At 34.0% G+C, this 24,537-nt stretch overlaps 1 protein-coding gene and 1 non-coding gene across 2 annotated transcripts; one reads left to right on the top strand and one right to left on the bottom strand.

The window, feature by feature from the left end:
* Nucleotides 1-289: 289 nt before the first annotated feature.
* LOC128295881 (small nucleolar RNA R71) lies at nucleotides 290-396 on the bottom strand. The gene has a single exon (XR_008286430.1). It is a non-coding gene; the product is annotated as a small nucleolar RNA R71 (small nucleolar RNA).
* Nucleotides 397-15,445: 15,049 nt separating this feature from the next.
* Nucleotides 15,446-17,201, top strand: LOC128295448 (mitogen-activated protein kinase kinae kinase MCK1-like). The gene is made up of 2 exons (XM_053031029.1): nucleotides 15,446-15,573; nucleotides 16,871-17,201. Exons 1-2 carry the CDS (start codon nucleotides 15,446-15,448, stop codon nucleotides 17,199-17,201), a joined length of 459 nt encoding a protein of 152 aa, XP_052886989.1.
* The last annotated feature ends 7,336 nt before the right edge of the window (nucleotides 17,202-24,537 follow it).

Genomic DNA, 24,537 nt, shown 5'->3' with positions numbered 1-24,537 from the left:
TAATTACGAACTGAAGCCGAACACTATTCAGATGATACAATAGTTTGTTCAGTTCAATGGCTTGCAAGACAAAGATCCAAATACTCATTTGGCTAATTTTCTGGAAGTTTGTGATACTTTCAAGATAAATGACATTTCTAACGATGCTATTCGCCTACGGTTATTCCCATTCTCGTTGAGGAACAAAGTTAAACAGTGGTTGAATTATTTACCACTAGGTTCTATCACTACATGGGATCAAATGATTAAAAAGTTCCTTCTAAAGTACTTCCCATCAGCTAAGACAACTAAGTTGAGGAATGATATTTCTTCCTTCGTTCAAATCAATTTAGAGACCCTATATGATGCATGGGAGAGGTATAAGGACTTATTGAGACGGTGCTATCACCATGAGTTACCTTTATGGTTACAAGTTTGAACTTTCTACAACGGTTTGAATCCCTCGACTAGATAGTTGATCGATGTAGTGTCGGTGGAACACTTAACAATAAAACACCTGAAACGGCTTATGAGTTTATAGAAGAGATGGCATTGAATAATTATCAATGACGAGTCATGAGGATGAAACCAATAAAAGCAGTTGGTGTTTTCAACTTAAATGCAGTCACCATGTTATCAAATCAAGTAGAACAATTAAATAAGAAAATTGATGATTTATATGTTTCTACGCAGGTACATTTAGTGATGCAATGCGATACAAATGGAGGTGGAATAAACAATCCAGAATGCTTACCTTACGGTCCTAGCACAGGGAACGAACAGATTAATTATATGGGTAATAATTCTAGGCCTCAAAATAACCCTTATAATAACCATTATAATGCAGGTTGGAGGAACCATCCCAATTTCTCTTGGGGTGGTCAAGGAAATCAAAGAGCACAACACCCTCTAGGCTTCTAACAACAACCTTACCAATAAGAGAAGAAGATGAACCTTGAGGAGATGTTGACGTAGTTTATCTTAGTGTGAAAAACCCGCTTTCAAAACACTAAAACATCACTTAAAAACCAACAATATTGGCGGCGACTCCATCTTCTGAAAATTATCGTTTTAGTAAAATTAACACTTTATTAAAATGATTAAATTCCGAGGTGATCTAATCACACCTAATAAAAAGATTGGTGGTGACTCCATCTTTGTTTTAAAATAAAAAGACTTTCCAAAAAAGGTTTCGACAAGTGTCATCATAAGCTACTGTAGAAAATTGCATTAACATTAGTGGCGTCAATTGCATGATCATCAACATTGAAATTACTTCCCTTTTTAATCCCTAATTTCTCTTTTTCTGTAACAGATTTTTAGATTTATCTTTTAACTTTTTCTTAAGAGTTTTCTGATCAACTCAACAATAATTGCACCCTTTTTTTGAATCAAACTAGAATAATTTGCAAGCATAGCATATGTATTTGTTTAACTAAGCATGTATCATACATTTAACATAATGCTTTTTTTCACTTCTTATTTTCTTGTTCTAGTAAATTTTGACTCATTTTCTTTTGTTGACACTGCTAATGCTAATTTGGAGTAAATAAACATGTCCTCTATCCTTCAAAGTACATGATATTTCAAGACTTTTCTTCATTTTTAGCCTTTTATTTTTTCACTTTTTTCTTCTATAAATTATGCATATTCAGATTATAAATTATGCATTTCTTCATTTTCTTCTTATGTTTAACAAGATTTAATAAAAACTTAACTTACATTTTGCTAACGGTGGTTTATTTATTGTTAAGATTAAAATAAAACCAAATTGATGTTTTCTTATTCGGTTTGCAAATACTCTAAATTTTTGCTAACATTGATCTAAAATTTCAAAATATTCTTTTAGGTGTACGGAAATCATGAAACCGCATATAGACCAAGTATCCAAAAAACAAAAAACATGAAACAATATATATTGAAAGTTTTTAGAAATTCAAACAAAATTAAGTATCTAGAAAATCACAGCATATTTAAGTTCAAAACTTGGACATCATCGTAATTTATTTAAAAAAAAAACAAAAGAAAAGGTAGAAAAGAAAATTAAAACTATAGAGGCAGCAAAAGCTACCATCCAAAATACTGTAGTTTTTAAGAACAAATTTAGAGAAAATATAAGAAACATGAAGACAATTATGACAATCTTATTCAAATAAATAAATAAAACATCATCCTAAATTTAACTTGTACTCCTTTCGCATCTGATAAAAGCAAAATTACATATCCATAAATATTATTATTATGGAATAGCAATATTTTATTGCCTCCAAGATTGCATTATAAAGATATCTATCAAAAAAATGAACAAATAAAAGATCGGCAAAAGTGATACTCATACAACTTCAAACGAATCAATTACAAAAAAGAGCCTGTAAAAATTAAACCACAATATTCATCCCTATTTACGAGTATTCAAGAAACACACCTTAGAGTACGGTTCCAAACCACAACAAACAAAATATATACACAATGTAGAAAGATAAAAGAAAAAAGCAGTAAAGCTTGCAACGCCAATGCTAAGACAACAAAATTAACATAAGTAAAATGTTGGACAAAACAGGTTAGCGAACAAAATATATAAATATAAATAAATAAATATTTATATGTAAAATAAAATAAAAATAGAATAATTTATATTTAAATTGTCAAATACGTAAACCAATAAAAACCGTAACAAAAAGTTGAAATCGAAAAGAAGAATAGAAATTTACTAAACGTTGAGGCATGTTTAACATAGTTTCCTTAAAATAGGTTCGACCGCTCCTACAGTACTTGAATAAATGTTGGTCAAATGTCTCCCAGGATACAATGACATAGTGATCAAAGTAGTAGCACCTCTACAGCGATCAAGGAACAAATGTTGTTTTTTATTATTATTATTATCATTGGAACATTGAAAAATATGGAGAGAAAAAGAAGAATTTTGAGAGCAAAATAAATTCGGTGTGAGAGAATATGAGTGTGTTAAAAATTCTTCAGAATTCAAAACCTTTTATAGGCATTCAGTATAGTGGAATTCTGGAAATTTCCACAAAATCTGCCACTAAATGAGGCAATAAATCAATTTAATTAAAATTAAATCAAACTAATTGGAATCAAATAAAACAAGATAAATGCCCTTTTAAAAAAAAATTGTATGCTTGCTAAGGAAAAAATAATTTCGTATTGAGCTAAAATATTTGTAGGACCATTTTGGGCCTGACCAGTCCGGACATTTTGCGTCACCCACATCGTGTAGGCATGCCCTAACCCTGACTGGTTTGGACCTACACCCCTGCACGCGAGGTAAAATTTCAGGCTTAGTAATTTAATTACTCTTCAAGAGGGTTCTCATATATATATATATTTACATCTCACACTTGGTATTTAACCAATGAGGGATCTAAGCTTTTAGTTTTCCTCAACAAATATTTCTAAGTAGCTTACTTTGAGCATCAATTTCTCATTTATCACTCAACCTTTGAGCATATGATATATCGTTGTAAAGGCCTTATGGAGTAGAATATGAAACCATAATTTTATGATTCAACTCTCCACCTTTACCTATTGAGAATATGCCTCAAAGTTCTCATAAATTATAATTTTTCCAACATAAAACACATAGGATGTGCATGAACCTTGTATTTGTACTTACTACCAAGCTTAATAAACAGATATTCTATTTCTCTGAGAACTCATTCGGGATGCACTGCATTGTCGCAAACTATGCAACGATAAAACAAATGCTTCAGGCCTCTTCTTTCTTGACATATGTCACGGTAATATTGGAGTGGATAATCATTGTATTCTCTCCATAAACAATATCTAAAGGACGTTTATCAAGCTTATGTTAAGCAGTTTTTGGCAATATAACACACCTTTAAGTCTCAATCCTTGCATACAAGGTTTAAAGGATGATTTTGCATACCACATAAGCAACCTTTGTTTTCAAAATAAGTTTCTATCAATTAACTTGAGATGTAGAATGTGAATTTAAAAGATTGTAATAAAGCTGTTAGAATTAAGTGACCCAAATTCTTATTTAAATAAAATGCGATGGAAAATAAAATAAAAGTAAAATCCATATAAAACTCTTTTATTTTATTTAGAATAAGGTTTTTAAACTTTATTAAACTTCATCTATTTTATATTGATTAGGATAAGGTGTTTCAATCCTACTAGAATATGGCTTTACAAGCCTATAAATAGACATAGTCTATTCCTCTTGTATTGAATTCAAATTTTTTGACATAGTGAATTTTCTTCTCCTCTGCCCGTGGTTTTTTCCCGAAAGGGTTTCTACATAAAATTTGTGTGTTTTTTATTTTTATTTTATTTTATTTTTCTCAAATTGGTATCTGAGCTTCCGGGTTATTCATCTTGATCACAGTAATGGCGTCTTTGAAGTATGAAATTTCGCTGTTGGATCGCAACACCAGATTTGCGTTGTGGCAAATTAAGATGCAAGCAGTTATTGCACAAATGGATCTGGAGGATACCCTGCTAGGGATAGATAAGATGCCTTCGACATTAACAGATGAAGAGAAAAAGCGTAAGGATTGAAAGGCGTTAACACAATTACATCTGCATTTGTCCAACGAAATTTTTCAGGATGTGATGAAAAAGAAGACTGCCGCTGCATTATGGAAGAGACTAGAACAAATATGTATGTCGAAAAATCTAACAAGCAAGTTGCATATGAAGCAGCGTCTTTATGCTCGTTGTTTGGAGGAAGGTGCGTCTGTACACGAACACTTAATAGTGTTTAAAGAAATTCTCTCAAACTTGGAGGCCATGGAGGTTTAGTATGATAAGGAAGATCTAGGGTTGATTCTACTTTGTTCGTTTCCCCCGTCTTATTCAACCTTTAGAGACACGATTTTATATAGCCGTGAGTCTCTCACAGTTGATTAGGTTTATGATTTTTTAACCTCGTATGATAAGATGAAGCATCTTGTGGTTAAACCCGACTCTCAGGGAGAGGGTCTCATTGTTCGTGGGAGACATGATCAGAATACTGATGATGATCGTGGTAGGACATAGGAACAGAATCCTCATGGTAAATCTAAAGGTAGATCGAAGTCTTCAAACAGAGGTAAAACTTAGAACTTCTGCAAGAAGAAAGGGCACATTAAATCTGAGTGCTATAAGCTACAAAATAAGATTAAAAGGGAGGCTGCGAATCAAAAGGGAAAACAACCAGAAAATTTCGGTGAAGCTGATGTTGTAGAAGATTACAGCGATGGTGAACTTCTAGTTGCTTCTATCAATGATTCTAAAGTAAGCGAGGAATAGAGACTTGATTCAAGCTGCACCTTCCACATGAGTCCCAATCGGGATTGGTTTATAACTTACGAAACAATATCTGAATGTGTTGTTTTGATGGGAAATAATGCTTCATGTAAAATCGCAGGTGTTGGAACAGTTAAAGTTAAGATGTTTGATGGAGTTGTCAGAACACTTAGTGAGATACGGCATGTTCCAAAATTGAAGAGAAATTTAATTTCGTTGAGTACTCTTAATTCAAAAGGGTACAGATATACAACTGAAAGTGGGATTTTAAAGATTTCCAAAGGTTCCCTTCTTGTGATGAAAGGGCAAAGAAAAACTTCCAAGTTATTTGTTTTGCAAGGTTCTCTTGTTACTGGTGATGCAACTGTCGCTTCCTCTTCCTTGTCAGATAATGATATTACTAAACTTTGGCATATGCGCCTAGGGCATATGAGTGAGAATGGCATGGTAGAATCGAGTAAAAGAGGACTTCTTGATGGGCAAGAAATTTGCAAACTAAATTTCTGTGAGCACTGTGTTTTTGGGAAGCAAAAGAGAGTTCGATTCACTAGAGGAATCCATAACACGAAGGGAATATTGAAGTATATTCATTCTGATCTGTGGGGGCCATCCAGAGTGCCTTCGAGATGTGGAGCTAATTATATGCTAACCTTTATTGATGATTTTTCCAGAAAAGTTTGGGCGTTCTTCCTGAAGCAGAAAAGCGATGTGTTTTCTGCATTTAAGTCTTGGAAAATTATGATTGAACAACAGACGGGAAAACAGATAAAATACCTCTGCACAGACAATGGCTTAGAGTTCTGTTCTGATGAGTTTAATAGATTATGCAAGTCAGAGGGATCAGGAGACACTTGACAGTTCGTCATACTCCACAGCAAAACGGCGTTGCAGAACAAATGAACAGAATGATCATGGAGAAGGTTCGATGTATGTTGTCAAATGCCAACTTATCGAAGTCATTTTGGGCAGAAGCAGCCTTTATTGCATGTTTTTTAATCAATCGATCTCCATCCGTTGCCATTGAAAAAAAAACTCCACAAGAGGTATGGTCTGGTAATCTTATTAATTATTCTGATTTAAAGATTTTTGGGTGTCCTGCGTATGCTCATGTTGATAATGGAAAATTGGAACCGAGATCCATTAAATGCGTTTTTCTTGGTTATAAAACTGGTGTAAAAGGGTATAAGTTATGGTGTCCTGAAAATAGAAAAGTTGTGATTAGCAGAGATGTTGTTTTTGATGAAACTGCTATGCTACCTAACTTATCTCTTAAAGACTCTTCCAATAAAGAAAATCAAAAGCAAGTGGAGCATCAGATTAATACAGAGTCAACTCCTCAAGCCAGAAAAAAAATTGAGAATAAAGTTGCTTCTTTACCACAATACTCTATCGCCAAAAATAGAACTAGAAGAGAAATTAAACCTCCAAAGAAGTATGCCGAGGCTGATCTAGTTGCTTATGCTTTAAATGTGGCTGAAGGTATAGATGCAAATCAAGAGCCATCTAATTATTCTGAGGCGGTTAGCTGTGAAGACTCAGAAAAGTGGATGTTTGCTATGCAAGAAGAGATGGAATCACTCCACAAAAACAGAACATGGGACCTTGTGAAACTTCCTAAAGGTAAAAAGGCTGTTCGTTGTAAATGGGTGTTTAAAAAGAAAGAAGAGACTCCAGGAGTTCAAGAACTCAGATATAAAGCAAGGCTTGTTGCAAAGGGTTACAGTCAAATTCTAGGAGTGGACTTCACAGATGTGTTCTCTCTAGTTGTTAAGCATAGTTCGATTCGAGTTTTGCTTGGTATTGTGGCCATGCATGATTTGGAGCTTGAGCAGTTAGATGTAAAAACTGCATTTCTGCATGGAGAACTTGAGGAGGATATTTACATGCAACAACCAGAGGGTTTTATAGTCTCAGAAAAAGAGGACTATGTTTGCTTGCTGAAAAAGTCCCTTTACGGTTTGAAACAGTCACCAAGACAGTGGTACAAGAGGTTTGATTCCTTTATAACTTCTCATGATTTCAAAAGAAGTAGTTTTGATAGTTGTGTTTACTTTAAGAAAAGCAGTGATGGTTCTTTTGTGTATCTACTTCTTTATGTTGATGACATGTTGATAGCAGCAAAAGATAAAGGAGAGATAAGAAATGTCAAAACCCAACTAAGTAAAGAATTTGAGATGAAAGATTTAGGAGCAGCAAAGAAGATACTTGGAATAGAGATTCTCAGAAATAGGAAAACAAGTAAATTGTACCTAAGTCAGAAAGGGTACATTAAGAAAGTTCTTTGCAGGTTCAATATACAGAGTGCTAAGCCTGTTAGTACTCCTTTAGCAGCCCATTTCAGACTTTCATCAGTTTTATCTCCACAATCAGATGATGAGATTGAGTACATGTCACATGTTCCATACTCTAGTGCAGTGGGATCTCTCATGTATGCTATGGTTTGTTCATGTCTAGATTTATCATATGCAGTCAGTGCAGTTAGCAGATATATGGCGAATCCCGGTAAAGAACACTGGAAAGCAGTTCAGTGGATTCTAAGATACTTATGAGGTACTATTGATGTTTGCTTACAGTTTGGAAGAACTAGAGATGGAGTCATAAGGTACATTGATGCTGATTTTGCTGGAGACCTTGATAAAAGAAGATCTCTCACAGGTTATGTCTTTACAATCGGAGGTTGTGCAATCAGTTGGAAAGCCACTTTGCAGTCTATAGTTGCTTTGTCTACCACTGAAGCTGAGTACATGGCGATTACTGAGGCTTGTAAAGAAGCTATTTGGTTGAAGGGACTCTTTAGTGAACTCAATGAAGACCTTCAAATTAGCACAGTATTTAGTGATAGTCAGAGTGCCATCTTTCTTACAAAAGATCAAATGTTTCATGAGAAAATAAAACACATTGATATTCGGTATCATTTTATTCGTGATATTATTGCTCGTGGTGATATGGTTGTGAGCAAAATTAGTACTCATGAAAATCCTGCAGATATGATGACTAAGTCACTTCCTATAACCAAGTTTGAGCATTGCTTAGACTTGGTTGGTGTTCATTGTTGAAGTTAAACCCTTAAGGGGTTTTATGGAAGAGGTGGAGAACTTGTTTATTGAAAGTTCGCGATGAAGAACTTGTTCATTGAGAATTTGTGTCAAGGTGGAGATTGTTAGAATTAAGTGACCCAAATTCTTATTTAAATAAAATAAGATGGAAAATAAAATAAAAGTAAAATCCATATAGAACTCTTTTATTTTATTTTAGAATAAGGTTTTTAAACCTTATTAAACTTCATCTATTTTATATTGATTAGGATAAGGTGTTTCAATCCTACTAGAATATGGCTTTACAAGCCTATAAATAGACATAGTCTATTCCTCTCGTATTGAATTCAAATTTTTCGACATAGTGAATTTTCTTCTCCTCTGCCCGTGGTTTTTTCTCGAAAGGGTTTCCACGTAAAATTTGTGTGTTCTTTATTTTTATTTTATTTTATTTTTCTCAAAAGCATATAGGGATAATATAAATTTTTAATCCTGAATTTTGATAACTAATGATAGTAACTGTATAACATATTATTAGACAAGCGTAAGTATTTCCAATGAGCAATGAAATTGCAATCATGCTCTTCACGCTCAAGGCTTAGATCTTGGCAGGGCTCTCTACACTTCTTACATAAGGGGTGGCAGTTAATCTTTTGGACGAAAGTGAGAGAATGTAGATGATCCCTATATTTGTATTTACTACTAAGTTTGATAAATGGATATTCTCCAAGAACCCATTTGAGATGCATTGCATTGCCACAAACTTCACAATGATAAAACAAATCTTTGGGTCTTTTTTTTTTTTCCGTATATGTCACACCAAAGCTAGGTATATTTTTTTAATGAAATAAATAATCCAAAAAAAGAGAATGAATATAGGGGAAAAAGATAAATAAAATATTCCTATAAAAAACTCATTCATATTTTTTTGAAAGAAAGAAAAGATTAATTCCAAAAAAGAGAGTATAGAGGAAAAAGGCGAAATAAAAAATGAAGAGAATAAAGAGATGCGCCAATTTCTCTTTAGCCTTATAGAGGAAAAAGGTGAAATAAAAAATGAAGAGAATAAAGAGATGCGTCAATTTCTCTTTAGCCTTACTTTTTCAGTATTCTCTTTAGCATAAAGATAAATTTAGATCCCAGCATCTACTAATTTTGTTATTTTTCCTTTATTCTTTCATCAAATTCTACTATTAGGCTCTGCATTTTTGCATAATTTGTAGATTTGGTACATGTACTTCAATTTGATCAATTTTTGTCCTTACACTTTTTGAATTGGTGAATTTTAGTATCATACCTTTCAATTTTTGATCAATTTAGTACATGCATAATGATAAAATTAACTCTTAATATTTACTCATTTTATCACTTTTGCCTTAATTTTAGATTAATGTGACTTTCAGTCTTCGACGACACTAATGTGGCAACTCACGTACTAGTCTATTTGTATTCCATTGTTGGCGTAGATATTTTTAAAAAAATATTAATTTTTTTAAATTTTGTTGAATTTTAAATAATTTTTATTTTTTTGAATTTTTATCAGCTACATGTGGATAGCAGCACGAGTTATAAATTACACCAATAAATTACTTTTCTATCTAAAAAGCAATTTGAATAAATTTTGAAAATGAAATATCAAAATTAGATTTAATTATCAAACTAGTAAAATTCATTATCTATAGTATTTTATTATATTTCCTTCAAATGAAATTTGTTATAAATTACACCAATCAATCAAAAATTTTAATTGAAATATGAAATAAAATATTAATTATTTTAAAATGTCAAATATTATAAATTTTATTAAAATAAGTACTTATATACTTTAACATAATTTGCTTTCTTGTAGAGCGTTGCATGGTGGATTTTATATGTTTAGCTTTCATTAAATATTTCAATTACATTTAGAGGTTTTTTAATAAAATGATGAATTAAGCTCTAATTATTTGGGATGAAATTTGAAAAATTCAAGCTCGTTGGATTATCTTTGTAACAACCTGATTTAGACCCTAATCGGAATAGTGGTTTTGGGACCACATATCCGAGTCAGAAAAATATTTAAATATTATTTTCTGTGTTTATGATATGTGAATTAGCATGTGTGAAAGTTTTGTATGAAAATTTAACTGTTGGTGTGCTTAATTTTGAAAAAGAACTTAATCGCATAAAATGTAAAAGTTTTCTGTTGTTTGTTAAAAGTGCCTATTGAAATGTATTTATAATTGGAAGGTCCTTATGTTGCAATTGGACCATTAACATGGTTAATGGACTTTTATGGACAACCATTATAAGTTTTTATTATTATTTTATTAAGGGCAAAATTAGAATTTGTTTATTTAAGTTAATATTAAGTAAATAAAACATAAAATTTGGCCATTACATGTTCATCTTGCCTAAAATACAAAGAAAATAAAAGATAAAAAGCTTCCTAGGGTTCGGCCATTGAATTTCTTAATTAAGGTATGGATTTTGTTCGGTTTTTGATAATTTCTATGTTTTTATAATCATTCTTCAAATACTATCAAGCCCATGTCTCAATTTCTGATTTTTATGATGATTTTTAAATGTTTCATGGATGAATTCATGAGCTTTATGTTGTTATATGATGAAATATGAAAGTTTGATGTTGAGTTTATATGTTTTGTCTTTGGATTTTTGATGATTTTGAGTAAAATGGGCTAAATTGTGAAAATTATAAATTGAGGGGCTAAAATGTGCAATAAATTAAATGTGTGGATTTTTATGATAGCTATGAATATTCGGCCAAGCATGAGTATATGCACATTATGTGTATTTTGTGATTTTGTGAATTAGGGACTAAAGTGTCAAAATGTGAAAATATGAGGGCTAGTATGCAAATTGCCCTAAATATATGTCTATGGACTGTTTTGAATGAATGTGTGATTCAATAAGTTAAATTTGAATTTATATAGATCAAAAAAAGAGGAATTTGGATTTACATCGAGGGAAGTCGAAGGTTATAGAGTAGACAATCTGAGTCGACAATTCTGAGTACGAGGTAAGTTCGTACATAAAACATGATGTTACAAGTATATTTTGATGCTTTGATTATACATAGATTATATATATTTGATTATGGTTGAGTATGATGATAAATCAACTGTATTTGGCACTAAGTGTGCGTACTGAGATAGCTTCAGGTAATTGAGTTGGCACTAAGTGTGCGAAATCGTTCTAGCTTCGGCTAAACCTTAAAACACTAAGTGTGCGGATTCTTAAAACATGAATAATCTTCGGAAAGTCTTTAAATATCCAAACAAGAGGTGAGAATGAAAATGAATAAATATAGGAATGTTCAGGTATGTACGATACCTATGTGGTAGATGATATTATGTATATGAAGTTCGTTGAATTGGTATAAACATATGAATTGTGTTGGCATAGAATTGATAGATGAATTGAGAACTAATAAGTGCTTATTTGTGTGGATGTTTTATATTTTATAAACTGTTGTTCTTATTTGGTAAGAGCTTACTAAGCTTTGTGTTTGCATTGTTTTATAGATATCGAAGCTACTGTGAACTCGGGGATCGTCGAGGATCGTCACCATACTATCGAACCTTGTTTTGGTACTTTGAAAATGTGTATATTGAAGTATGGCATGTATAGGCTAGAAGTAATTTGGTTAAGTTTTGTAATGAATATATATTATGCCATGTGATATGGCTAGCTTATGTTTGAACTTATGGTTAGAAATGTTATATGGTATGTTTTGAATGACTAAATGAAATGGTCAAGGTTGATAAGTTTTGATAAGTTTTGAGCATGATATTGAATGATGTATTGAAACATATGTTTTGGTATGATTTTAGTTTAGATTTTGGTATGAATTGGTTGATGAATTGAGATTGGAATTTATTGATAATGTAAAAGCATGAATAATGTATGTTTTGGTATAGAGATTGGCTGAAATTGGTGTACAAATATGCTTGGTTTGGTGCTTGTAGGATGGACCCAATTTGGGGTGGCAAATTGGCTATTCCAATGGCCTATTTTTGTCCACACTGGCAGAGACACGGGCGTGTGTCTCAGCCGTGTGCGACACACGGCCGTGTGGGTACCCTACAATTATAAGTCAGGCTTGAGCACGGCCAAGGCACACGGGCGTGTGGCTAGTCGTGTAACCCAAGTCAGTGTCGACCACAGCCAAGACACACGAGCATGTCTTGTGGCCGTGTGAATAATTCAGTATGCATGCCCTGTTTTGACACGGCCTAGACATACGGGTGTGTCTAATGCCGTGTGAGGCACATGGCCTATTCCCACGGGCGGGTGACCTGTACTTCTTTGAAAATTTTGAGTTTTGAAAATTTTTTGTATGAGTTCGATTTAGTCCCAATCTCTTTCTAATGCATGTTTAAGGTCTCAATGACCTATATAAGGACTCTATATTGATGTTTGATCTCTAATGCTTTGATGCTTATGTATTGAGTGTTAAATGTTCCAATTTGTCTGGTAATGCCTTTAACCCTAGTCCGGTGATGGATACGGGTTAGGGGTGTTACAATCTTAATACTAATTAAAATTTTAAAAATGCTATTAAGCTTGTGAATTACTAAGTCTAGTATTAGAATATTTAAATTTAGCCATCGTGATAACTCTAGTTGCTTGAGATTAAGCTTAATTCAATAATAGTTCTATCGTTTTTAAATAAACTAGAATAATTTGCGAGAATGTGTAATTAGTTTAAGAGAGAATGTATCAATATAGTATTAGTAACAAATAAATAAATAAGGATAAAGTAACTAGAACTGCTCATGAGCTGAGCCACCTGACTCGACCCGAAGCCTTGCCCAAAAAGTGGGAGGGTTTGGGTAAAAATATAGGCTCAAAAAATGGGCTTGGGAAAAAAAAATAAGGCCCCTTTTAAAAACTGACCGAGCCTTGGGTAAGACTTTTTTGCTTGAGCCCGCCCAACCCGAATTCACTATATATTTTTGTTATTTAATGATATTTTTTGTTGTTGTTTTCTCCCTATTTTGCTACCATTTCACTATTATGTTGCTACTATTTTTTTTTTGTCATTGTTTGGATATTGTATAACATTTGTTTTATTGTTAATTTTGTTATTATTTTGAGACATTTTCTTATTAAGTTGCATCTATCTTAGTATTATTTAAGTATACACATTTTTACAATTTATTTTTAACTTGTTGGGAAATATTTATTTTAATATTTTTAGTATTTTGATATATTATATAATTTAAAAATTATGTAAAAAGAATATAATATAAAAAATTTAATATAGGCGGGCCGAGTCGAGTCCGAGTTTTAGTATTTTTATCCGGGCAAGGCTTGGGAAAATTTTTAGGCCCATTTTTCGTGTCGGGCCCAGGCCTAGCAAACGGGCCTAAATTTTTGCTTGGGCCCGGCCTATGCTCACCTCTAAAAGTAACACATAGTCATTGAATTTAGTAACTTCTTCCACCTTGGTCTTTAAACCTTTTCTTTTTGTCCACATTAATCTCGAAACTCAATAGGTTTTCTCCATTTAGTCTTTAAAGTTAGATTCTGTTAAAAATATAGTGATACAACATTCTAGAATTGTGTGGCATCATCATTCCTAAAATCCAATGGAAAGTGAATAGTCTTTGGAGGACCTGTCGCCACTAAAAATAGAAGAAACAACTAGACTCGAGGCTGAATACTATAAGAAAACGTCAAAAAGTTATATTACGTACAAAAATTAGTTCATAAAACAAATGGGAGAAAAAAAATAAGAAAAGCAAACAAAAAAGGTTTCTCGATTGTCGGAGTACTTACCAACTATTGATTTTTTCTTTCAAATGGATTTAGGATTTCTTGGAAAGAGAAATGAGAATGGTATTGCATGACTTTGGGGTTATATATACACATACACACACGAAAGAAAGCAAAGTAGTAGCTCTTTTCTAACCCGCCACTGTCATAACTCATAATCGCTTTTCGAGTCGAAAACTTTTGACCATAGGAGGTGGGGATTGTTTGTAAAAGGTTGTGTATTCGACTTTTGTCACAACCGTTGATTTTGGATGGTGATTCCTGAGGTTTCAGAAAATATATATTTGGTAAAAAGGTCACTCAAGTCCCTCTCAATTTTGAAATTGAGTAAATTGGTTACTCTAAAAAAAATTCGAGCAATTTAATCCCTGTCAATTTTGAAAGGGATCTATTAAGGACAATTAATCATGACGTTAATGTTTTCTATCAATTGTACATAATTTTGATTAGTATAATAACAAATTTAGCCCTCAAATTTTATATATTCGTCAATTTGGTAATGATTTAACAAATTTAGCCTGCAACATTTATGTAAATGTGTAAATGGTGAAGCTAAATTCGTTGAATATTTTATAATCTAGACCAAATTTATAAAACATGTAACCATCAAGAGTTAAATTTATTTTAAATTTATTGTTATACCAATCAAAATTATGTACAATTGACTAAAGACATTAATGTCGTGATTAATTATCTTTAATTGTTCACTTACTTTCAAAATTGACAAGGATTAAATTGTTCTGATTTTTCATAAAAGGGATCGATTTGCTTTCGAAATTGAGAAGGTTTAGAGATATCTTTTACCAATATATTTTCATTTTCTTATATTAGTAACTTAGTAATTTTATTCTAAAAAACATATTAAGATTAACTTCTTTTGGGTAAAACTATTATTAAAATCCAAACTATTCTTAAAGAAAGTGAACACCTAGTAAGTCACAACATTAATTTATCTATACACTCAACAAATAATATAATGAAACTATTAATTTATTGACTAGTAATCCTTTTACCAAAGGAATTGAGAAAACAATCTTCACCAATCCTCATGCATATACATATATATAAACTGAGCTGCATAACTCTTAAGATTCTAAACCCTAATCCACTCTAAGGAAATAAATGGAGGTTAAATTAGTGAAGATTAAGGCTTTTGGAAAGGGTTCTTATGGAATTGTGCATTTAGTGAAAATCGTAGCTCCGATTTGTTATAAGATTTATGCCCTAAAGTTTGCCAACGAAGAATACTCTTCTTTTCTATGTAAGGAAAAAGAAATCCTTTTAAAGCTTGTCGATTGTCCCAATATTATTCAATGCTATGGTTTCACGAGTGATGAGCAAGAACGAAGTGAGGTTTACAATATGCTCATTGAGACTTGATGAACAAGTATGGTGGTAAAATCCCAGAAAGGGATGCTAATTGTTATACCCAAATGATATTGGAAGGGCTTTTGGACATTCATGAGAAAGGGCTCATTCACTCTGATCTAAAACTAGGTAATATTTTGTCTTTCCCTCCTTAACATGGTACCGATTTACCTACTCTAAATATTACCGATTTTGAGTTAATTAAACAATGAGTAAAAGATACAAGGTTTGGGGTACAAGGTATTACATACCTCTTGAATCAATTGTTGGGGAAGTTAGTAGTGCATCAGATATATGGTCGTTGGGTTGCATCGTGGTTGAAATCATTACAGGAAGATTTCCTTGAGACACTTATGATCGAGATAATTTAAGAGACAAGATGTTGAGGGGAGAATCACCCAACACCCTGGAAATTGAGTGGAGATTACGTAATTGAGTGGATTTGCATGCAATCCTAGGAATAAGACGACAAAAATCTACTGGATTAGAGTCAAATCTAATAGGGGAATCCATAAATCAAGTTAATGTGATGATAGAGGCTTTAATTAGAAAGAAATTTCAATTAATCAACCTAAAGTCAGTTGCTCTAATGCTATAAAAAGATATTGGCATAATTTAGGGATTTCTATGTATCAAGTTATTAAGTAAAGAAATTGCGTCACTTAGATTGATAGTGACAAATGAAATCTAGTTCAATTCTTTCCTGGATATTGTTTCACTTCTTGATTGTTATTCGACTATTTTTGTGTTTTTGTTCTTTGTCTTGTTCATTAGTTAATTAATTTAGTTAATTTTAGTTTTTAATCCATCACTCAAATTATTCGATTAACTAATAAAAAGACAATAATTCCTAGTACTTTTGGTCTTTGTGGGAACGATATTTTTTCTCAACATAGCTATACTATTAATTGATAGGTGCATTTGCCTTAGTCAAAAATTTTTAGTCAGTTGCGCGCGGACATCAGTACCAGTTTACCTACTCTAAAGATTTTTGATTTCGAGTCAAACCTTATTCCACAGTATTTACATGAGATTCCTCTTTCTTATTCTTAAGCAAGACCCCAGAAAAGGTTCTCTATTGATTCAAATCTTGTACCTTTGGAATAGGGATAGAGAAAGAGGAAAACCAGAAGATTTCACATAGTGCTTTTGATCAAAAAATCAATCTGATTTATTCCTTACCCTTCGCTCAATGAGAAAACAGGTCAGATTATTCAATTTGATAATTGAGGTTCTTTTGATCCTATTGGTATCTAAGTTTTACATTTATCTTAATTATATACCTATATTTTTTTCTACAGCACACGTGTCAACAGAAAGACTTGATTGATTGAAACCTTGTGAGTCTCCTCCACTTAAGGCATCTTTTCTCTAAGCTTCACGACCACTCATCTGTGTCTTTCCATTTGACTTATTGTTTTGAAGATTCCTTGCAGACATACCTACTCTGACAGTAAGAGAACTATAGGCAATTCCAATACTGTTCCTTTTTTTGGAGGAATCCCGTGGCTTTCTTGTGCATTGGATATATGGTTGTTGGATTGCATCGTGATTGAAATCATTACAGGAAGATTTCCATGGGAAACTTATGATCGAAATGATTTAAGAGACAAATTTTTGAGGGGAGAATCACCCAACATCCCGAAAGACGTGTTGAAACTAGGAAGAGTTTCTCGAGGGAATGTTTTACTATTAATCCAAACAAAAGGTAGAATTCTAGCAAGCTACTATGTCATTCGTATCTTCTTCTGCATCATGAAATTCTAGGAAGCTATTATGTCATCCGTATCTTCTTATGAATAATCATTATAAGTGTTGTAGTGGTCGAAGTTCATTCGACCCAAACAGAAAAAAAAATAAAAATAAAAAGTCCAAGTCCATTTACAAGAACAGACAAGCCCAAACATCCAAGCCCAAAACCTAAAAAAAAAAGAAAAAGAAAATCAGAAGCCCTAAGACCCTAAGCTATCAGCGCTGCCGCCCCTTTGCCATGTTAGCGAACACCATTTCTCGCCACCACAACCTGCAAAAAGAGAAAGAAGACAAAGAACAGAGGATAGAGATGCAGAAGCAGAGAATGACAGAAACAAACAAAACATAAAAAATATGTTGTAATATTCGGCTATAAAGCCAAAGCCACCTTGTAACAAAAATAGGAGATCATTAATATAATACAAAAAAAGAACAGAGTTCCAAAAAGGTAGCTCTTTTATTTTTTTTATTTCGAAGCAACTATAAAAAAAGAATAAAACGCTAATTCATTTTTTTTACCCGTTATAGCGCCGTCATAAAGCCCTTTTTTCCAACTCAAGAAGCCTCAGAACCTCTAGGGTTCCGTTGAAGGCCTCGTTGGAAAAAGGAGAAACCGAAAGATTTCTTTTCCTTTGGTCAAACATCGACCAAATTTCTGGGGATTTAAACCCTAGATCTGTATTCTACTCGAAAATGGGGTCAAAATGGCCTATTTTGGGGAACTCCTGCCACCGAAGGCGATGGTATCCGTTGTTGATGACCGATGACCACGACAAAGACCCATCATCCCATGGCCGAACAAGGTGGAGAGTTTGAGAGAAAAAAAATGAGTGAAAGGAAATTTTAAAAAAAATTGCTCACAAATGATTTTTTTTTGGTTTATATAGCCCTCTGAAACGACGTTGTTTTGGACTTAACTTTCAAACCCCAAAACGACGTCGTTTTGGGTCTAACCCAATGACCCAATCCGGATCCATGCAAGATCTACGTGTTTTCAAGGGAAGGGTCTAATTTCTATTTTAGTCCTTCCAACTTTTGGCTATCTTGCAATTTCAGCGTATATTGTTTTTATTTTATTTTATTTTTACCGCTCTTATTTTGTTTAGGTGCAATTTAGTCCATTGACTTACTGTTGACCCACTAAGGGAATGACATGTGTAATATGGTGGGGATAATTTCCCTTTTGGTCTCTGTTCATTTTCGTATTTTCTAATTTAATCATTTTATTTTGCTTTATTTGTTCTTTGCAATTCCTACTTTAATTTTTATTTAAGTTTCATTTGAGTCTTTTATTTATTTAATTTCACCCCTTTACTTTCTGTTCTTTGATTTCAGCACTTTTAGTTTCCTTATTTATATTTTTACCCTTGAATTTGCTAACTTGCATTTTTTTTCCTTAAGTTTCTTGATCATTTCATTTTAGTTTTTCTTTTTTCTTTATTTTTAGATGTTGATGTTGTTGTTAAATGATTGTTGTTGCTAATCAATGTTTTATGTTTAACATTTGTCATTCCTAATATTGCACAATCATGATCATAGCATTATTATATTTTCTCCTATTATTTTACTATTATTACCATTATTAAGTAGTATTATTAATCGACTAAAATTTTTCCCCACTACTTTTTATTATTTTATTATCATTGTTTTTACCCACATAAGTTACTTTATTTTTGCCACTATCATATTATACAACATGTTTAAATATTCATTCATTTTTATACCGACAATCGAATAAATTAATTGCATGTCGCATTAAATGTTAGGTTCGTTTTTATACGACGTGTATTTGGTAATTAAAATCGAGGCAATGTTCATTATTTTTGGAATTCGAGGAGTCGTGTTCCTAACTTACAGAGTATGGGCTCATCCTAGAACAGAAGTAATTGAAAATCCTATTTAAAATGAAAACATAAGATTTAGGTAAGAATCAAATGGTGATTATTCTTGTTTTCGAGGATTCGAGGCATCATGTCCTAACTTACAAGGCATGATCTTTCTTCTCAATTAACTTGAAATAATGCATTTTCCATAAAGTTTAATTTAGTTAGCGATATTTTAATCAAATAACATCATGCAAAAAGGGATCGTATTTTAAATTCTCTTTGAATTTTCAATTTTCAACATAAAAAATCAAGTAATCAACTAGGTACCAATTTTGGGTGTTATGAGGGTGTTAATCCTTTTTCATACGTAACCGACTCTCAAACCCATTTTCTAGATTTTGTAGACCAAAAATTATCGTTTTAATAAAATTAACACTTCATTAAAATGATTAAATTTTGATGTTTCCTTTTAGTTTATATATTTCTTTTGACATAAATTTTTTTTTTCAATAATGAGAAACACAATTCAAGAAGAAGAGAAGAAGGATTAATTCCATATTGTTTAGCTGAACAACCAGCTATTGTATTTATACAGACTTGAACAATAAAGAGTAACGACAGTAACTGCTAACAGCTAACCATTGCTTAACTATTAACTACCAGTAACTATAACACTTTCTTTTATTCCTTAATATGCCTCTAGCTACTTGACCTCTGTAGTTGGTTCCTGTTTGGAAAGAACTTTGAGACATGATCGAAATTTCGTAAGCATAGGAGCAGACAAGGGCTTAGTGAAAATATCTGCTACTTGATCCTAAGCTGGGACATGCCCTACAAGCAACTGTCCAGCAGCAACCTTTTCCCTAACAAAAAATAAATCCAACTCCACGTGCTTGAATTTTGAATGCAACACTGGATTGGCTGACACAACAACTACCCCAGAATTATCTCACCACACGGTAGCTTTCTTGGAAGGAACAATATGCAACTCAGACAAGAGAGACTCGAGCCACACTATTTCAGTAACAACATGAGCAAGTCCTCGATACTCAGCCTCGGAATGGATCTGGAGACAACGAGTTACTTCTTGGATCCCCAGGCCACAGGGTTACCACCAAAAAATACACAGAAACCTGTAGTGGACCGCCTATCGTCGATATCAGTACCCCAGTTCGCATCAGAAAAACCAACTAGATCCAAGTGGGTAGCAGCAGTAAAATAAAGACCATACTCCACAGTATTTTGAAGATATCGAAGAATTTGTTTTACAGCCTTAAAATGCTGGTCAAGAGGCTGATGCATGAATTGACAGACTTTATTAACAGCAAATGTAATATCAGGCCGAGTGATAAGAACATACTGAAGGGCACCCACAATGCTTCTATAGTCAGACTCATTTTCAATAGCACTACCATCATGTTGAGATAAACGTGTCGAAGTAGCCATGGGAGTAGGAGAACCCTTTGCACACTCCATTTGAGCTCTCTTTAAAAGGTCAATGATATATTTGCGTTGACTCAAGAACAACCCATTAGTAGTAGGCAAGACTTCAATACCTAGGAAATAACTAAGAGGCCCAAAATCCTTCAAAGAAAATTGTGTATCCAAGGTTGTGACAAATTCATCAATACTGCCTTGATGATTACCGGTGAAAATGATATCATCGACATAGACAAGCATATAAAGCAACATACCTCCAGTGTTTCGAACAAACAAAGAGCCATCTGACTTTGCTAGCACAAACTGAGAAGTAAGTAAGAAGTCTCTAAGTTTGGAAAACCAAGCGCGTGGTGCCTGTTTAAGGCCATACAGCGCCTTCTTTAATCGACATACCAAATTCTGACTACCATGATGCTGCTCAAAGCCAGGAGGTTGAACCATGTAGATCTCTTCAGTTAAGTCACCGTTAAGAAAGGCATTACTGATGTCAATTTGTCGTAATTGCCAGCCAAACTTCATTGCTAAAGCTAGAACAACACGAATTGTGATTGGTTTTACAACTGGGCTGAAAGTTTCATGGAAGTCGATTCCAGCTTCTTGGAGATAACCTTTGACCACTAAACGACCCTTATACTGAGCAATAGACCCATCTGAACGACGCTTAAGCTTGAATATCCACTTGCACCCCACTGCTCTCCTATTGGCAGGTAGAGGAACCAAATCCCAGGTATTGTTCTTCATCAAAGCATCATATTCCTGTTGGGCAGCGAGAGTCCACTCTTTGGAAGAAAATGCCTCAGCAATTATGGCAGGTTCAGTATCATGCAGCTCAGCTGAAAAAAGACGGGGTTTGAAAATGCCACTTTTGGCCCTGGTTTGCATGAGATGCACGTTGAAAAGAGGAGCAACCACCTCCTCAACAATCTGAGTACTGCTAAGAGCTGAATGGGAATTAGAACATGCGTCAGCTTGAGGAGGAAATGGTGTAGAAGAAGAGGCAGAATAACTACAGCTAGCTGCATCAATTGAAACAGAAACACCAGTGGATCCAGGCTGCAAAGCTGGAGAATTACAAGAAACAAACAGAGTAGAGGTAACCAGACTTATAGGTTGATCAGAAGACACCAGTACTGGGACGTGAGTTTGTTGATGCAAAAACTGAGGGCGAATCCCATGGAGAGCAGAACCACTGTCTGAGCGAGTAGAAAAAGGAAAACATGTTTCATCAAATGTCACATGTCGGGAAATAAACATCTTACGATTATCATCAAGGCACTTATACCCCTTGTGAACAAGACTATAACCAAGAAAGACACATGGCCTGGAATGATATTGCAACTTATTAGAGTTGAAAGGCCTGAGATAAGGGTAACATCAACAACCAAAAACTTTGAGATGCATGTAAGCAAGTACAGACTTGTACAATAGCTCATATGGAGACTTTCTATTAAGAACAGGTGTTGGGAGCCTATTAATGAGGTGAACGGCAGTGATAAAAGCATGCACCCATAGAGGCTTAGGAACATTCGCTTGAGCCAATAACGTCAGGCCAACGTCAACTATATGCCTGTGTTTCCTTTCGACTAAGCCATTCTGCTCCTAGGTGTGCGGGCAAGAAAGGCGATGATGTACTCCCAATTAAGAAAGTGCTTGAGGAAAAGACCGAAACTCTCCCCCCAGTCAGTTTGAAGCACCTTTACCTTACAGCCAAATTGAACTTCAATAAATTTTTGAAGATGTAGAAACTTTGCAAGAGCCTCAGACTTATGTTTAATAAGATAAAGCCAAGTAAATCTGGAATAAGCATCAACAAATGAAATATAGTAAGAATGTCCTTCAGAAGATACAGAGGCTGGCCCCCAAATATCAGCAACAACAAGTTCAAAAGGAGCCGAATACACAGTAGAAGAAGGGGAAAAATGGAGCTTATGAAATTTTCCAAGTTGACAAGCTGAACAAACTGAGCTCAGCTGAACTTGTTTACAATTACATTTCATTTTCGAAGCACTATAGCAATAGTCTTATCACATGGGTGGCCAAGTCTTCTGTGCCACAAATAAAAAACAAGACTACTAGAAGCAGGAAGTGCCAGGTTAGTAACATGAGTAGTGGCTGGAGACGAAACAACAGCTTTGGATTCTTGGAAGGCTGACATGTCAAATCTGTACAGACCATTATGAATGTGACCACCAATAAGCCGCTCCCTATCTTGACATCCTTCACAAAGCAATGAACAGGATGAAACTCAAAATAAACCTGATTATTTTTTGCAAATTGAGCTACAGACAGTAGATTTTTACAAATACGAGGAACATGCAAGATATTGTGCAAATGAAAAAATCTATTAGCAGTTTGAAGAAGACCTGAGCCAACATGAGCTACAGGTACAGAGACCCCATTCCCCATGTAAAGCTTGTGGTTACCTGTATAGGGAGCTGCACCCTGTAAGTTATCCAAATCATTAGTAACATGATTGGATGCGCCTGAATCGGGGTACCATACTGCCAGGTTCACAGGATTTGAAGAACATGATCTGTGATTGGAACTCGCAGCAGAATCAGTTGGAGCAGTCCTATGAGAGCAGCAGTGATGCCCAGCACAAGAAGTTGAAGTCCCCTGAAATTGATGACAATGAGCCTGCATAGGCTGGTCAAAAACCCCCTTAAAATTCTCATCAAAGCGATAATAGCATTTCTGGACAGTATGACCAACTCGTCCACACAACTGACATTGAGGTTTAGTATTACTGAACTTTCTTCCTCAACCTCTATCTCGAGAAAATCTTCCATTACCTCTGTAAGGTGGTCGAGATCCCCTATCACTTTTACTAATGGTGTCATCAGCGCCACCACGTTGCTGAACAATATTAGCCTGAAAAGACACGTTGGAAACTAACTCTTGTTGGCAAGCTTCACAGTCAGCGAGCATTTCTGTAAGAAGATCAAGAGGAACCCACATTACAGAAGCCACAATCCGAATCGACTCAAACTCTACAAGCAGACCAGCAAGAAAAATACAAATATGTTATTGTTCAGAAACAGTATTTCCTGCAGCGGTCAGAGTATCACACAAACTCTTGATCTTTGCCAAGTATTCTTTTACAGTTAATTGGCCCTTTTTCTGAGAATACAAAGAGTGTCGTAAGGTGGACACTGTCAAAACAGATTTTGAGGCAAAACGACGGACAACAGTATTCCAAACATCAAAAGTAGAACGAGCAGCAGTGAGATGAACCAAGATCTCATCACCAATGGTAGTCAGCAGCCAAGAAGCTAACAACTTATCCTGTTGTTTATGAAACAAGAATTCAGGATTGGGAACAAGATTACCGTCTTTATCAACAACTAATTGTGGAGGAACACTAACAGTTCCAAGAACAAACTCATGCAAGCCATATCCTTCAAGAATTGACAGGACTTGTTGCTTCCACAAAAGAAAGTTATGTTCACCAAGTTTCACAGTATCATGCTTAGGAAACTGCTGAATCTTCCTCATAGAAGCATTGCCAGGATTGTGTGAAGAACCATCTGCATGAGCAGCAGTATTAAACGACTGCCGATTCTCATCTACATTACCCGAAACAGCTTCAGTCGCCATGAGAAAAAAAAATTATGGCTCAGATACCATAATGAGAAACACAATTCAAGAAGAAGAGAAGAAGATTAATTCCATATTGTTTAGCTGAACAACCAGCTACTGTATTTATACAGACTTGAACAATAAAGAGTAACGACAAAAACTACTAACAACTAATTAACTGCTAACAGCTAACCATTACTTAACTATTAACTACCAGTAACTATAACACTTTCTTTTATTCCTTAATACTCAAGATTTGGCTTACATCAACTCGTCGTCAATTCGCTCGTAGTCGTCAGCCAAAACAATAGACCTTCCATCCCAATACAGCAACGAATCACTGCATGCATGCACCCACCATTTTATTCCAATAAAATAATAATATATTTTCTAAATAATTTCTCGGTTCAATATTTTAAACTTACGTATGGAAAAAAAAACGATTTTTCAAACTTGTAAAATCCATGCCAAGGTGTGTTCGCAACTTGATGATCACCCAAAATCTG

This window comes from Gossypium arboreum, chromosome 7 (assembly GCF_025698485.1).
Source record: "Gossypium arboreum isolate Shixiya-1 chromosome 7, ASM2569848v2, whole genome shotgun sequence".
Classification (NCBI taxonomy): domain Eukaryota; kingdom Viridiplantae; phylum Streptophyta; class Magnoliopsida; order Malvales; family Malvaceae; genus Gossypium; species Gossypium arboreum.
The sequence above is the reverse complement of the archived record's forward strand: the minus strand, read 5'-3'. Positions and strand labels throughout refer to the sequence as shown.